Genomic DNA, 16,744 nt, shown 5'->3' on the forward strand with positions numbered 1-16,744 from the left:
GAAAGCTAAGCTACCAGTACTATTTATCCCTCAAGCCTCCTTTACCCTTTAAGAGAAAATATCAGAAAAAAAAATTTTATGAAATAATTCTTTTTTTCTGTGTCTTTTTAGGGCTGCATCTTAGGTATATGGAGGTTCCCAAGCTAGGGGTCTACTCAGAGCTGTTGCTCTCCACCTACACCACAGCTCACAGCAATGGCAGATCCTTAACCCACTCAGCGAGGCCAGGGATGGAACCCGCAATCTCATGGTTCCTAGTCAGATTCATTTCCACTAAGCCACGAAGGGAACTCCTATGAAATTATTCTTATCTCTATTGCTCTGTTTCCACAAGAGATTGCCCTTTGTCTTTGACAGAGCAAGTAGTTAAAGGACATCTGCAGTTACCGACTAGAGAAAAGATCAAGAAAGCAGGCACTGATCAGCCCTCACGCCTCAGCTGTGCTCTCCTTCTTAGCTCCCCAGTGCTTACAAAATGAGATTTAGAATTGAACTCTCTGGTGCCGAAAGTAGAAAGTACTGTATTTATGTACTGCGGACATTATGTATTTATGTATTAAGACATTAATACTACGCAAAGTGATTTACAGACGAGTGAGGTTTTTTTCAGAAATAGAAAAAACTCCATCCTAAAATTTCTATGAAATTTCAGGGGACTCCAAATAGGCAAAACAATCTTTTTTTTTCCTTTGTTTTTTTGGGCCGCACCCGAGGCATATAGAGGTTCCCAGGCTAGGGGTCTAATTGGAGCTGCTGCTGCCGGCCTACATCACAGCCACAGCAACTCGAGATCTGAGCCACATATTTGAGCTACACCACAGTTCACGGCAACGCCGGATCCTTAACCCACTGAGCGAGGCCGGGGATTGAACCCAAAACCTCATGGTTCCTAGTCAGATTGTTTCTGCTGTGCCACAATGGGAACTCCCACAATAATCTTGAAAGAGAGTAAAACTGGAGGTCTCTCACTTCCAGATTTCAAAACTTATGACAAATCTACAAGCAATCAAAAAAGTATAGACAGACATTTAGAACAGCAGAAGAGAACAGAGAACCCACAAATAAACCCTCATATATAAGGTCAAAGGCTTCTGACAAGGATTCTCCACTCAATGGAGAAAGGACAGTCTTTTCAGCAAATGGTGTTGGGAAAACTGAATATCTACATGCAAAAAAATGAAACTGGATCCATACTTTATATCATACAAGAATTGAGTCAAAATGGATCAAAAATTCAAACATAAGAGCTAAAACTATTCAAAGAAAACACAGGGGAAAAGTTTCATGACATTGGTTCAGCAATGATTTCTTGGATGCCAAAAGTATAAGCAACAACAAAAAAAGACAAATTGGACTCTTTTTTTTTTTTTTTTGGTCTTTTCTAGGGCCGCACCCGCAGCTCATGGAGGTTCCCAGGCTAGAAGTCTAATTGGAGCTGTAGCTGCCAGCCTATACCACAGCCACAGCAATGCAGGATCCAAGCCAAGTCTGTAACCTACACCACAGCTCGCGGCAACGCCGGGTCCTTAACCCACTGAGTGAGGCCAGGGATCAAACCCATAAACTCATGGTCCCTAGTCGGATTTGTTAACCACCGAGCCAAGACAGGAACTCCAAGACAAATTGGACTTTATCAAAATTCAAAAATTTTTGTGCAAATGACACCATCAAGAGTAAAAAGGCAACCCCACGAAATGAGAGCAAACATTTGCCAATTATGTATCTGACCACGGATTAATATCCAGAATATATTAAGAACTCCTGCAACTCAACAACAATAAACAAGCAATCCAATACAAAAATGGCCTAGCAGTTAAGGATCTTGCATTGTTACTACTGTGGCATAGGTTCAATTCCTAGCCCAGAAAATTCTGTATGCTGCGAGTGTGGCCTGAAGAAAAAAAAAAAAAAAAAAAAGGAAGACTTAGACATTTGTCCAAAGAATATACAGATGGTCCATAAGCACATAAAATGATGCTCACCATCACTAATCATGCAAATCAAAACCACAGAAGATATCATTTCACATATATAAAGATGTCTATTAGCAAAAAAAAAAAGAAAAAGAAAGTGGAAAATTTGGAATTCTTATACACTGCTGGTGGGAATGTAAAACTGCGTAGTGGCTGAGGAAAACAGTTTAGCGGTTCCTCAAAAAGTTAAATACACCCAGCAACTCTCTACCCAGCAACTCTACTTCTAGCTTTATACCCAGAATAATTGAAAAGAGGGATTTAAGCACTTGAACGCCAATGTTCACCACACTATTATTCACAATAACCAAAAATGCATAAAAAAAACCCAAGTGCCCATCAACAGATGAATAAATAGATAAAACGTGGTACATATATGCAATAGAATATTATTCAGTCCTGAAAAGGAATGACATTCTTGGAGTTCCCATTGTGGCTCAGCGGTAATGAACCAGACTAGCATCCATGAGGACTTGGGTTCGATCCCTGGCGTCACCTAATGGGTTAAGGATCCAGTGCTGCTGTGAGCTGCAGTGTACCCGTCACAGACGCAGCCTGGATCTGGTGTGGCTGTGGCTGTGGCGTAGGCTGGTAGCTACAGCTCTGGTTCAACTCCTAGCCTGGGAACTTCCATATGCCACAGGTGCGGCCTTAAAAAAAAACAACCAAAAAAAAAAAAAAAAGAAAAGAAAAGAAAGGAACTCTGATACATGCTACAGAAATTCAGAGATTAACCTTGAAAACACTGCACTAAGTGAAATAAGCCAGACCTCAAAAAGGACCTATATACTGTATGACTCTACTCATATGCAGTATCTAGAATAGACAAATTCATAGAGACAGAAAGTCAAACAAAAGTAACTAAGTGGGAGCTCCGGCGGTGGTGCAACAGGATTGTCCGAGTCTTGGGAACCACTGGGACAGGGATTCAATCCCTGGCCCGGCACAGTAGGTTAGGGATCCAATGTTGCCGCAGGTGTGGCTTAGGTCATAACTGTGGCTCTGATCTGATTTCTGGCCCAGGAGCTCCAACATGCCACAGGGTAGGTGGCCAAAAATGACCCCCCAAAAAAGGTAACTAAGGATGGGAGGTTGGGGGGGGGGGGTAGTAACTGCTCAATGGTTATAGTTTCTGTTTCAGGTGATTAAAAAAATTTGGAAATGGATAGTGGTGAGGGCAATATCACATTGTGAATGTACTTCACAAAATAGAATGGTACACTAAAAAATGGTTAAAATGGTAAACTCCATGTTAGGTAGATTTTACCACAAATTAGAAAAAACAAAAAAATACATAGATGGCATATTTTCTGAGTCTTTGGTTAAATAGGTTAAAATATCCCTTACATTATTTTCACACATAATATAAAATTATTAGTTCAGAATTTCCACTTTGTCAAAAAAATTTATTATAGGCATTTGACATGGTGGGCATCACTCTCGATAAACATATTTTGTGTGTTATCTTTGTTTATTGTTTTACTTCTTGATTCAGTGAGTGTACAATCTGTGTTTAATGCATGACTATTAAAATAAATACCAGATTCTCTTAAAATTAACAAGACAGAAAAACAAGGTACTGAGAAACAAAAATCCTTTAAAGACTTTCCTCTCTCCTTTCAGTAACACTCCTTGGTTACAGCACAAAGAAAAATTCCATATACTAGCATTTAAGTACTGGCCCAATAATTATTATATATTGAAAAGGTAGCTTTGTTAGAAGTATCAATACGGAAATATAAATCACTAAAATGCTTGCTTGGGTCAAGGCTATTTTAGGATAACGAAGTAAGTTCATAGAACTATGGAGAATGTTAAAATGAGAAGAAACCTTAGCAATCATCTCATCTAATTCTATTACACAAGAAAGAAAATGTAAAATAAACTGTTGCTAGAGCTAAAGTTGGACTTATTCCCAAGGCATCTTACCTGCCAAGATAGGAACCTGGAAAAAATAGCAGCATATGCTCAAATTCATCACAAATAAGTAAATACCTTATACATTTAAAGATACTTTGAGGTGGGGAAATTAGGTATAATGGTGGTAAAGAAAGAACCACATGCTAGTATCATTCAACCAGGAACATCCTTTAGAATCAGACTGAATTAATTTTTCAAGAGTAAACAAAATTTCAAAACTAATGTTACATATAGGAATGCTGCACACATGGAATGAACTAAAACATATTATCTTATTCTGTGTTGAAATCTGTAAATAAATTCATTGTCATATGTAGCCCTTTGTGATATGGTAAACATAAAGACAGATCTCTAGCCTAAGACATGTTTTTCAGCATTTGCCACTTGCCTGTAGTAACGTGACTGTAAGTAGGTTGAGCACACAGCTTTGGAAACGTGACTAGCAGAACCAAAGTCAATGACCTTCACTCGGTAGGGCTGGCGTACTGGATCAACCAGCATTATGTTTTCAGGCTTAAGGTCAGCATGAATCAGACCAAGACTCTTGAGCTTCATCAGGGCTGTGGCCACCTGCTGCAAGATTGGTCTGATGTACTTGAGTGGCAGTGGGCTAAACTTGTTCTGCTTTAGAAAATCATATAAGTTCTGCTCCAGCATCTCGAACACAAGGCAGGTATGATTCTTATGCTGAAAACACTCGTAAGAACGGACAAAATTATACTCATCAGCATTTTCACTGCTTAGGCGAGAAAGGATGCTCACTTCAATCTGTCCTTGTCTGGCATAGGAGGGGTGGTTCTTCAAGATTTTAATAGCCACAATTTCCTTGGTGCTTCGCTTCCAGCACTTAGCCACCTGTCCAAATGTTCCCCGGCCTAGGAACTCCAAGACTTCATAGCTGTTGGTCATAGAGCAAAGGATCTCATGCTGGACCAGCTGGTAATCCCCTTCTCCACTGGAACTGCTACTCTTCGTGGTCACAGTGGTGGTCGTGGCAGCAGCACCCACCACAGTCCTGTTTTGCAGCATGAGAGGGGGATGTTCTTCTATGATTTGCACGCTACCGTTGCTGTCAACTTCCTCACTTTTTCTTTTCAATCCACATTTTTGATATGGCTCAAGCAAAGAAACGTTGCTTCTGTGAGTCAGGGTCTGGCTGCTTTGGAAGGTTGATGTAGCAGCACTGGCCGAGCTATCAGCGGCTGTTACAACAATATGCTCCACTGCAGGAGCTGGGAGGAGTAGGCCCTGGTCGTAAGCAGGGATGTTGAAATTTGCTACCTGGTGAGAGGAGTTGGCTTGCCCTTGTGTGGCTGGGAGGGTTTTGCTGTGAGTATAGTATTTGTCGTTGCTGCTCTGTCCAGAAACATCCCAGCCAGAGGGCTCTATTTTCAGTTTCTTCGCACTGCAAAAGGCACTCGACGACACTGATGGGGGGGAAAACACCTGCAGCTGTGATGCCATACCTACATTGAGAAAGAGGAAGAATTAGACTCTCAATTTTGTACAAGCCCTCAATTAGTATTTAAGAAAACTTCAAGTTTAGCAAAACCACAAGTAAACATATACCTAGCTGCAGTTTTATATACATTTTCCAAAACATGTTTCCTGTGATAGAATGATAAACTTTTTGGTCTAATTACACATCCTTAATCACTCTTTGAGATTCAATATAATAGGACATATTGTTAAATGAGTATGAATATCTATGATGGTTTACAAAATAAAAACAATAATAATAAGCTTAGACAACTGATGGCTTACTATGTGCCAAGTAGTAGTCTAAACACTTCATATATACTAGTCATTTAATTCTCACTACAACCTTTTGAAAGAAGATCATTATTTCCATTTTATAGATGAGAAAACTAAGGCACAGACCGGTTAAAATCATTTGCCCAAAATGACACAGCTATTAAGTGGCAGCACTGGAATTTAAAACTAGGCTCTTTGGCCCCAGAGTTCATTCCACAGGTGTCTTCATTCCTGTCCTGATTAGCTTTTTAATCAATTATTTAAATTTAGACATAAATGGCATGCTTATAAAATTCATAGATGAACCAAATTTGGACAGGACACTCAATATTGCTAACAGGTCCAAAAAGATCATAAAGAGCAGAAACCATAAGGTAAACCTAGCGGATGACATTTAACACAAATTTAGACTTCCTTCTTAGGTCCAAAATATGGCTAGCACAAAAAGATAAAAGATTTTAGAAGGAGCATATACAAAAAACACTTTGTAAGCAAGAGAAATATTGTGTAATAATGTTTCCCATCCACAAAAGCTAATTCAATCTTCAACTATATTCACAGAAATAGTGGTGTCCAGAATGTGGCAGACAAAGTGTAGGCAATCCGCTCTGCTCAAATCACACATAAAGACAATGTCTAGGTCTGTCCACTATATTGTGAGAGGACCACTGATAAACTAACAAAGTAATCAGGATGATGTGAAGCCTAGGGAAAATCTTCTAAAGAACCGTGGAAAGTTATTTTTAGAAAAATATGGAGAAAGGGAATAAGAACAACCCATCTTTCTGTCCCTTAATGTCCCATAGACACCTCAAGCTCACTAAGCCCAAAGTTATTATTTTTCAGAATGAAGTCTAAACATTTGACGTAGCATATAAGCCATTTCAAACTTCTTTTTTCCCTTCTCAACTATATAACCCCCAGGTGCCTTGGGGCTCCATACTAATCCTGCTTGCCTTGATCCAACATTCCCCTTTTGCTATTTCCCAAGTTTAGTCATCTGAGAAAAATTCTCATACTTCTCTCTCTAACCCAGAATTCCCTCTCTTGAACTCTAAATCCTTATTTCCAAATAACTACCCCACACCACACTTCAACATGGATATCTTAGAGACATCTCATATTCAACATATCCAAAATTAAATTTTTGAGCCTCCACCCCGTGCCCAGTTTTTTACCCCAATTATGAGACACCACCATACCTCCAACACCTCAAGCCAAAAATCAGTGAGCTAATGAGTCTCAGTTTTCTCATTTGCTAAAATATTGACAGCAGTACCTACCTTATGGGGTTATTCTAAGGATTAAATAACTTAATACACACTATGTGTTCAGTGCCTAGAGCTCATTTAATAATATTATCCTCACTCATTCCCCTCCCTTAGTTCCCCATATCTAATCTATAGTCAAATCTTATCATTCTACTTCCTAAGCATATTTCAGATGAGCCATTTTTCTCTAACCCATCAACCTTTCTAGTTAACTGCCAATAGCCTCCAAACTCATCTGGAATGCACTCAGATCTTTGTTTTTAAACTATGTAAATCCAAGGACTGCTCTTTCTTAATCACCTCTCTGCCTTTAGGGTTTTTTCTTTGGGGATAAAGTCCAAAATCTTCAACCTCCCTTACAAAGCTCTCCAAAAATCTGGTTGCCTCTTCCAAAATCTCCCCACCTGGATTCCTCCATTCCAGCAGTACAGCCCTTCTTCCAGTTCTTGGAAGGCCTTCTAATATGTTAGAGACCTTCTGCTGGGAAAACTGTTCTCTCTCGTGCTCACTCATTCACACAGAAACACACCCCACAATCACCACTACCACTCCCGTAACACTCTGTTCCTACTTTATAACATAAAATTATTTATTTAATGTTACATTCCCAGCTACAGTAAAAGTTCCACAAGGACAGGTACCAAATCTGTCTTGTTCCTTTGCTTATGTCACCAGAACCTACTATACAGACTCTGGTAATATACAGATACTAAGTATTTGTTGGGAAATTTGACAGCTGCCTACCAACCTCGTTTTTACTCTACTCTCATAATAGTATTTGGTGTTAAACTGCAGGATTTGCAAATGCTTTTGATTTTTGACCTCCCTCTCTTTCATCTCTGCAGTCCTGGAGATATGGGGGAGTCTCCACTCTAGTACATACAGCATAATTTTACTAGTCATAAGAGAATAAATACACACAACTAGAAAGGAAGGAAACATAACAAAAGATGTTACAGAACATAAGAAAGCAAAGTATACATTTCTTTGTCGCTGCATGCAACTAAAAACCATCTGCACTGGACCAGATTGCTGGAAGAACAAATCTGCAAAATTCAATTTCTAAAATGTGATCTGGATTTACTTTAAAACAAAGTTTCCATAATTTATGTGAACCCTGAAGAGAAAAAAGTATAAATTAAAAGATGCTATTGCAATTTAACTCACTGGCTACAAAAATTTACAAATCATCTTGTTCTACGTAAATCACTGACACAATACCAAACTACAATAAAAGAAAAATTGTAATCAAGTAGTGCCTTTACAGAGTTCCCGCCGTGGCTCAGTGGTTAACAAATCTGACTAGGAACCGTGAGGTTGCGGGTTCGATCCCTGGCCTTGCTCAGTGGGTTAAGGAGCCGGCGTTGCTGTGAGCTGTGGTGTAGGTTGCAGACTCGGCTTGGATCCCTCAGTGCTGTGGCTGTGGCATAGGCTTGTGGCTATAGCTCCAATTAAACCCGTAGCCTGGGAACCTCCATAGAAAAGGCAAAAAGACAAAAAAGTAGTGCCTTTACAAAATTTACCCACTAAGGGAGTTCCCTGGTTGGTTAGCAGGTAGGATTCAATGCTTTCACTGCTGTGGCCCGGGTTCAATACCTGGTCTGGGAACTGAGATCCCACATCAAGCTGCTTGCCACAGCCAAAAAGATTAAAAACTAAAAAACAACCAAACAAAATTTACCTGCTAATATATGCAAAACTATTTATAGTCATCATAATATCAAGCCAGTTTTTGAACAGTGAAGCATACTGTTTTGAAATTTGTTTTCCATTGTATGTTGAGTTACTAATTTTAACAATCTCGAAAAACATGAACACAACATTTACGTACCTAAAAATATTTGGTAAAACAATTTAAATACAAAATTTGCAGTTTGTAGCCATGTCTAGGAATACAGGGGCTTAAACTAACAGTAAAAAGAAGTCATGAAATGTAACATCAAATTGTTGAAAGTATTATCATAACTAAACATTTTTAAAAAATATTCCATTTACCAGAGGAATGTTAAAAACTTTTCACCTCATGAACAAAGTAACAGATACCGATGGCCTCAAATTCACATTGAACACTGCGAAAAACACAAATTCTAAGAAACTGTTCTAAAAGTTTAAGTATACAAATGAACATAATTCTGACTCAGTAAGATAAACTTAAGTCCACTCGTAAGGAAATAAGAACCTAGAATTTCACTTGCCTTCCCCTTAGCAAAGGTGTGTGGTACCTGAGTCAACATCGTGCCACCAGGACTACTACAGTGTGGTTGAGACTCTCCTGACCCAGTCAACTAGCACCGGGTAAGAAGATACCAAATCAAAGCTGCCTAGAAAAATCTAGGCTAATTTATATAATATTCTCAAATTCAGCTAAGAACAGCCAATTCTAGACACAAAATAAAGATACTACGTCCCACAAAATTTGCTTTTGCAAATGGGGACGCATTTTTGACGCATTCCCCCCCCCACACACCTGTAGCATGTGGAAATTCCCAGGCCAGGGATCAAACCCTTGCCATAGCAGCAGCCTGAGCCACTGCAGCGACAACTCCAGATCTTTAACTCACTGCACCACAAGAGAACTTGGGGAGGCACTTTTCTTCCTAGGCTGATAATTCCCAAATAAAACCATGGAACAAAATTAACAAACATCTGTGGAAAATTTACTATGTATGAGACTCTATTAAGCAAATCACACATATTTTCAATTCACATGAGAACAGCTCCCAATAAATTAAAAGCTAACTTCCTGAAAATGCTGCACCTCTTCACTCTAGCAATAAACTGATCTTCTCATTTTAAACTTGACTTTCCAAAGATTTAACCATCTAAATATGATGACAAACTTGCCCCCTACATTAATCCCAAACTAGAACTAATAGGCAAAAGGCTACTGGTACTTATATGTATTACTAAAAAGAGAACTGAGTCTTGCTAGAATCCAAGGCTTTCAAAAATAATCAAATTAGCAGCTTCCCCACTCCCTGCAACAGTCACATCTATTTAACAACATTTACTGATGCCCCACCCTATAGGCACTACAGGTAGATAATCTTACTATAAAGAATTCAAATATTTTATCTGTGAATGAAATAGCTGGGATGACAAACAAGGTAATCATTTGCCAATGTTTCACCCTTAGTCTCTAGTAACTTCCACCTTTTCCCTGCTACATCAATAATAAATTCCTACTGCTTTTGCTTGGTGCCATCTTTGCCTTTTTGATTCAGTTTAACAACTGGTGACCTAAATAACCTAAAACCAGTACTGCTTATTGATTTCTTCCTCTAGCACTTGTCCTCAGCTGCCATGTACAGATGTACACATTCTCCAGCACACTGATACATAAAAAAACACCCATATCATTCAAGTGGGTAAATAAGAATACACATTCTGTAAAAATAACAAGGTTGGGAAGAAAACTCTTTCACTAGAACACCAAATATCTCTCATTTCACCCCTACTGCACAATTCTGGGCTATTTACTTCAACAGCCTAACCTGTCTCCCCAAATGGTACTTACTCTCAAGCCCCCTAAAAAGACAAGACTGGAAAAAAAATATCTATCCCCCACTTAAAACCTTAGCCTAGTCCAAAATCTCTAATTTGGATTGTCAGGCTTTATAAGATCTGGACCCTGATTATTTCCGCAGCCTCGTTTCAGCAACTCTTTCCCCCAGGCACTCTTCCAGTAGTGCTAAATGTCTCTGGGACTAGAGCAAGCCTTGATTTTCCTGCCCCAGTTCCTTCACACATAATGTTCTCTCTCTGAACTGCATTTTACTCTCTTAGCCTTCTCTTCTACTACTACTTCTCCTTTTAGCCTACGTTTAAAGCTCATTTTTTTCAGAGTAGCATAGGCTGTTGGTCTGGATCAAAGGCTACTACTCTCTTCTTCATGCCAGGCACAAGGCTAGACTATGTTTACCACTCCCTTTCCAACAGAAAGTGATGTATGAATCCTGAGTGTTCCTTTACCTTTCCACCAGCAGGAACTCATGGAGACCCAGTTTCTGCAACGAGACCACACCCAAGGGATGCAGAGCAGAAGGATGGAAAAAACATCAGTACGTGAATGATCTTGTAGAACACAGCCACCTGCCCATTATGAATGCTCACTTCAACCTGGACCATTAACTTCAGGCTGTTACATGAAAGAAAAATGACCTTCCTTAGCAAGACTATTGTCCAGTCAAGGCCTCTGCGGATAAAATATACTCAGGAAAGTGTATTGCCCGGACCACTGCATACTGTTAGGTTTCCCTGGTAAAGCCTCCCATAGTATCCTCTACTACTTCTTAGCATTTATCACATTTGTACTTGTTTCAATTATTCATTGAACAAATGTATACTGAGCACCTAGTACATCTGCCTGGCATTGTTCTAAATCCCAGGGAAAACAGCGGTGCTCCAGATGGACAAGATCCCTCATTCCCTGGAATTTACTTTCTACTGGGAAGACAAACACCCCTCCCTAAAAGAGCAACTAGTGATAAATGTATGATGAAAACAAACACAATGTTATGATAGAGCTGGTAGGAGAGAAAGAGATACTCTCGATTTGGTGGTCAGGGAAGACACTCTAAGATGGTAATGAGACCGGAGTTCCCTGGTGGCCTTGTGGTTGAAGACTGGTTATTGTCATTGCTGTGGCTTCAATCCCTGACCCAGGACTTCCACACGCAGCAGGTGCAGCCAAAAAAAAAAAAAAAAAAAAAAGCTGACACCTAATTGACAAGAAAGAGCCATTCCAGCGAAAGAGAACAGTTAGTGCCAAGGTACTTTCTTGGACTGTTTGAGAATGAGATCAGGGAGTTCCCGTGGTGGCTCAGTGGCAAAAAAACCCAACTAGTGTCCACGAGGATGTGGGTTCGATCCCTGGCCTCGCTCAGTGCTCAGTGGGTTAACAGTCTGGCATTGCCATGAGCTGTGGTGTAGGTCGCAGACAGGGCTCAGATCTGGTGTTATTATGGCTGTGGTGCAGGCCAGCAGCTGTAGCTCCAATTAGACCCCCAGCCTGGGAACTTTCATATGCCACAGGTGAGGCCCTAAAAAGACCAAAAAGAAAAAAAGAGAGACCAATATAGATGGAATGGAACAAATGAAAAAACAGCAGAAACAGGACCCAAAGAGGGAGACAAGGCTCAGAATCCAATGATTTGTAAGCCTCTCTGGATTTTATTCTATTTGTTTATTAAAAAGTGACTTCTAAACTGCAAGTTCCATGAGGGCAATTCTCAATATCAGAATACATATTTTCTTTTTTGTATCATCAGCATCAATCACGATGGTTGGCATTCAGCATGTGTCAAATTTTGCTAGAATGAATGGCTATAAAGAGATCACAGAACTTCTCCATATAAACAAATGAAAGGAGCCTCAGAAGTCATTCTGTCTAAATTAGAGAAATACTCACATGATAGAACAGAAATTATAGTCCCCTGTCTACAAGAGAGTACTTTTCTAAGAATAGTGATACAGAAAGAAAAAGTAATCTTGAAACCCTAAGGACAGCATGTGAATCAATGTTCCCCGCCCCCTTTCCTGTAGCACTTCCTTCATATGGAACCATGTGAAACAAGTCAGTTCCCCAACTAGTATGCAAAAATAGCGTGTGGAATATAGGTGATGTTAGCTGACAAAGGAGTAACTCTACAATTCTATGTAATTTCCAGCCATTTAAACCAATTTTGTTATGTTCTGGTAAACCACTGAGGGGTGCTTTCCTCCTAGGCAGGATATTTTTTCCTAAATTTTAAAAGCTCTCAGATTTACCTGGAATGACAAACCCACAGCAACAGACAAAAGAAAAGTAGAGAGTTCCCATCACGGCTCAGCAGTTAACGAACCCGACTAGCATCCAAGAGGACACAGAACTGATCCCTGGCCTTGCTCAGTGAACTAAGGATCCAGCGTTGCCCTGAGCTGTGGTGTAGGTCGCAGATGCGGCTCAAATCCCAAGTTGCCGTGCCTTTGGTATAGGCCAGTGGCTACAGCTCTGATTTGACCCCTAGCCTGGAACAACCTTCATATGCCCCCAGGTACAGCCCCCCCAAAAAAGACAAAAAAAAGGTAGGTGCTTTTTGTGTTTGGTAAAAAGGTACTATCTTACTGTGTGTACAGAACAATTTACAAGGTCTACAAAGTTTAGAATAAAGAAAACTATACCTCAAGGAGTTTCAATCACCGGAAAAAATGACAAATTAACAAAGCCCAAATCAATGTGAAATGTTAATAGAAAGGACCCTGTTTAGATCAGCCAGAAAAGGCCTAAGGAAAATAGGGCTTAAGTAAAGTAACAACAGTTTGACAGATGGGAGATAGAAGAAGCTCTTATAGATGCAATAACTTTTGCCAATATGCCAGAATATGTCAAAAAAAGAAAAACCATTTAGAGTAACGTATTTGATTAGAAGCAGAAGATACTGGCAAAAAAAAAAAAAAAAAAAAAACAGGGATTCTTACAGCTAAAATGAATCTTTAAAGACTCTAAAAGCCCCCTAATTCCAAGAAGAGAAAAAGTAGACCCAAAAAAGCCAAACAAGTTTTACACAGAGCTAATGAGTAGCAATGCTGGCCAAAAAAAGTCAGGTTTTCTGATTCTTGTTCACTAAGCATGGTGGGAAAGCACTGTACCAGGTACTCTTAAAGAATCCAAAACAAACACATTTAAGTTACTCTATCTTCAAAGAACTTAGAACGTTGCTTAGGTGATAATGACACACAAAAAAAGAAAAATATAAAAACAGGATGTGAAAAAAATTTTACATCCCTGATCATGCCCTTTTTACAAAACTGCGTAAGGCATTTAGGGTGCTGGAAGATTAGGAACAAAAAATAAATACAAAAAAAAAAAAAAAAAAAGAAGCAGCAGCAAAAAGCAAACCAGTGATTAAGTGGTACTTGAAAGAAAAATTATTTTGATGATTTACGTTCAGAATGGCATGAAATTAAGGCAAGAAACTGGAGAGGAATTAACTAACTTTTTCAAAAATTGATTGTTTTATAAGCAATATCAATATATAGTCAATCAATCATGACATATATAAACTATATATAGTCATGAAAATGGAAATAAAAGAACCAATCAGGAAGTTCATGTTTGCAAAACTACTTCAAGTTACAAAAGAACCAGTTACCATACGTAACTAACAACAAGTTGCACAAGTTCTGAGTGTAAGAAGTTTATAAGGCAGATTTGGCTCACTGATTTCCACCAACACAACCACTGACTAAGCTATGCTTATGAAAACAAAACCACAGAATAAAAGAATTTTATTTTCCAAGAGAATTGTGAATCTTGAGATTATCTTTTTTCTTTTAGGAGTTCTGGTTTGGTTTTCGATCTCACGTTAAACCAATCAACTTGCTCTGCAATCCATAAAGCTACAATGTCCAAAGAGATGATAAACTATTCATGGATAAAAAATTCCTGAAGATACCACCAGCAAAAGTCCTACTGACTAACTAGTCAGTACATTTACAATATCTCATTCACCATTTTACTCCTCAGATGCTTCACTGGCTTGGCAGCCTCCAGTTCCAACCACAAGTACTTTACCAAAATATCCCTCAAATCAGCAACAGTGTCTTAGAGTCAATCCATCATACCAGTTTTATAACGCAGAACCCTGAGATGATCACATGTATATCCAAAATCACCAGCTGAATTAACTACTATCAGATGAAATGACTTGTTGGTATATTTTTAAGTGTTTTACAGAAAGCTTTAGACCTACGTATAAAAAAGAACTGGTATGATTTGCATTCTCTATAATTAAAAAGAAAAAGGAAAAAACAAAAAACAAAAAAACAACTACAGACCAAGAATCAAAAATAGCTTTACACAAACAAGAGCAAAATTGTAGGTTTTGCTGAGGGCATCAGCCACTTAATTTAACCCCACTTCATCAGGAGCAGGAAGCCATGCTGCTGTTTTCATCAGTTACTAGGAAACAAGTAAGATAAAGGACAGACTGGGCAGTCGAAATTAATATTTTGATGCAATTACTGAAAATTCCCAAAGTGTCGCTAAGAAAAAGCGTCTATCAAGGGCTCCCTCAAGATGAGTATCTGCAACTGAGTCAGTGGTTTAAGGGTAGGAAAGACACCTTCGAGCTTGGGGTTGTTTTTTTCCCCTTCTCTAGCCCCTCCTCCCTTCCCCCACCTAAACAGGAAAGAAAGCGCGCCCAGCATAAACACAGGCCAAAGCTCACGGTTTGTCACCACAACACACTGGAGGTTAGACCAGCGCTCTTAGAGACAGAGCCCCAGGTCTCGGTTGCTAGGCACAAAAAGGGCCTCTTTCCCACAGACCTGTGAACAGCAGGAGCCTTACCCAAGAGTTTTAGTAGTTTCCTCATAACCCGTTTTTTTTTTTTTTTTTTTTTAACGAAAGCTTTGGAAAACTGGCGACAGATAGCAAAAGTTTCCCTCTGAGCCAAACCTCTAGATCTGCCTTGCACAGATATACATCAGGTGGGCCGGTCCCACCGAGTCTCCACCATCACTACAATTTACCAACCTAAGGATTAAAAAACTGAAGCCGAAAGGATAGAAAGGCTTCCACACCCACCCCAGCAGCGCCGTCCTTCCCAGACACCGCTTCCCGGTCCGCAACGGCACAAATAATCCCAAACCATGGCGCTAAGCAGAGCTGTGAAATCCACACGCAGAAGCCCCACACTGGGAACCGGCCACAGCAGCCGGGGGAAAAAAACCGGCCGGGTGAGGAGACGCCAGGCGGCCCCCTGTCATCTGAGGACAACAACACGCCCTGGAGAGAAGTGGCAGGAGATAGGGGGAGTTGCCCCGAAAACAAGACCCGAGCCTCCCCACTTTCCTGGGAACGCCATCTCCTCCGCGGCCACGAACGGCCGGGCCGCAGGACTCGGCGCCGGGTCCCGGGTGGGGGCCGCGAAGGGAGGCGCCCCCCGCAGGCCGGGTGCCCGGGAGAACCCGCGGCCGGCCCGGCCCCGCCTCGGGGAGCCGACGGGAGGTCGCTCCCGCCGGGGCCCCTGCCTGCCCGCCTGCCCGCCCGCCCGCCCCGACTCACCGCCGGTGTGTCTGGTTCTCAGCCGCGAGCTGGGGCTGCCGTGAGGAGGCGGCGGAGGAGACGAGATCCGGGGCCCCGCCGCCGGGTCATCATACCCCCCGCGCGAGCCGGCCCGGGCCCCGGCCCCCGCCCCCCGGAGCCGTCCCTGCGCCCGTCCCGCGGGGGGAGCCCCCTCAGCCTCCCGCCCGTGCCGCCGCCCGGCCCCTCGCCGCCGCCGCCGCCGCCGCCTCAGCCCCGCGCACTCCCGCCTCGGCCTCCCGCTGCCGTCCGGGGCCACCGCCGGCCCCTCGCTCCGCAGCCGCCGTTGTCGCCAGACCAGATAAGCTGAGCGCCGAGCGGCCGCCCCCATCCGGCCGGCCCCGCCTCGCGGGAACTAGTCCCCCGCCCCGCGCCATGACACCTACTGAGGCGGAAGTGCCGGAGGGCGGGCGGGTCAGGCCGACCGCATCGTACTGATGGGAATGGGAGTGGGTGGGCCTCCGTGGGGAGCCAGCGTGGATCGCGTGCGGGGGTCGGATTCTCCGCCCCCTCCGCACGGCCGACTCCGCTGTGATCAAAAAGTGCTTGGTGGCGGTGGGGAGGTCCAGCTTTAAAATGTCATCCCCGCCAATGTGACATCACCACCGGCTTGTGTGACACCCCTCAGAAATTGGGCAGCGCGCAGGGAGGCAGTGCCTGCCCGGGAAGCCCCCCTGCTGGTGAGGAATTACCTCCGTTTAGGCTTTACTGTTCCTCGCTATCTAGAGACGTCCTGAGTGACAGCCGCGTAGGGGATC

General features: G+C 41.8%; 1 protein-coding gene across 12 annotated transcripts in view; it reads right to left on the reverse strand.

Moving 5' to 3' along the window:
- The window catches only part of HIPK1 (homeodomain interacting protein kinase 1), a 56,471-nt gene extending 39,934 nt beyond the window's left edge, over positions 1 to 16,537 (reverse strand). For 5 of the 12 annotated variants that reach the window (XM_085023526.1, XM_085023525.1, XM_021090012.2 and 2 more), the window contains exons 1-2: positions 15,969 to 16,261; positions 4,282 to 5,359 (exon numbers count right to left, since the gene is read on the reverse strand). In XM_085023526.1, the coding sequence (XP_084879652.1) occupies positions 4,282 to 5,357 (1,076 nt within the window). In that variant the 5' untranslated portion in view covers positions 5,358 to 5,359; positions 15,969 to 16,261. Of the gene's footprint in view, positions 1 to 4,281; positions 5,360 to 15,488; positions 15,885 to 15,968; positions 16,262 to 16,372 lie in introns of those variants that run through there. The other 7 variants (XM_085023529.1, XM_085023528.1, XM_085023524.1 and 4 more) reach the window with 3 other exon arrangements.
- Between the last annotated feature and the right edge of the window lie 207 nt (positions 16,538 to 16,744).

Source organism: Sus scrofa, chromosome 4 (assembly GCF_054392235.1).
Source record: "Sus scrofa isolate SSC_HxYL_T2T_F1_AM1 chromosome 4, Sscrofa_HxYL_maternal_Yorkshire_Landrace_v2.0, whole genome shotgun sequence".
NCBI lineage: Eukaryota > Metazoa > Chordata > Mammalia > Artiodactyla > Suidae > Sus > Sus scrofa.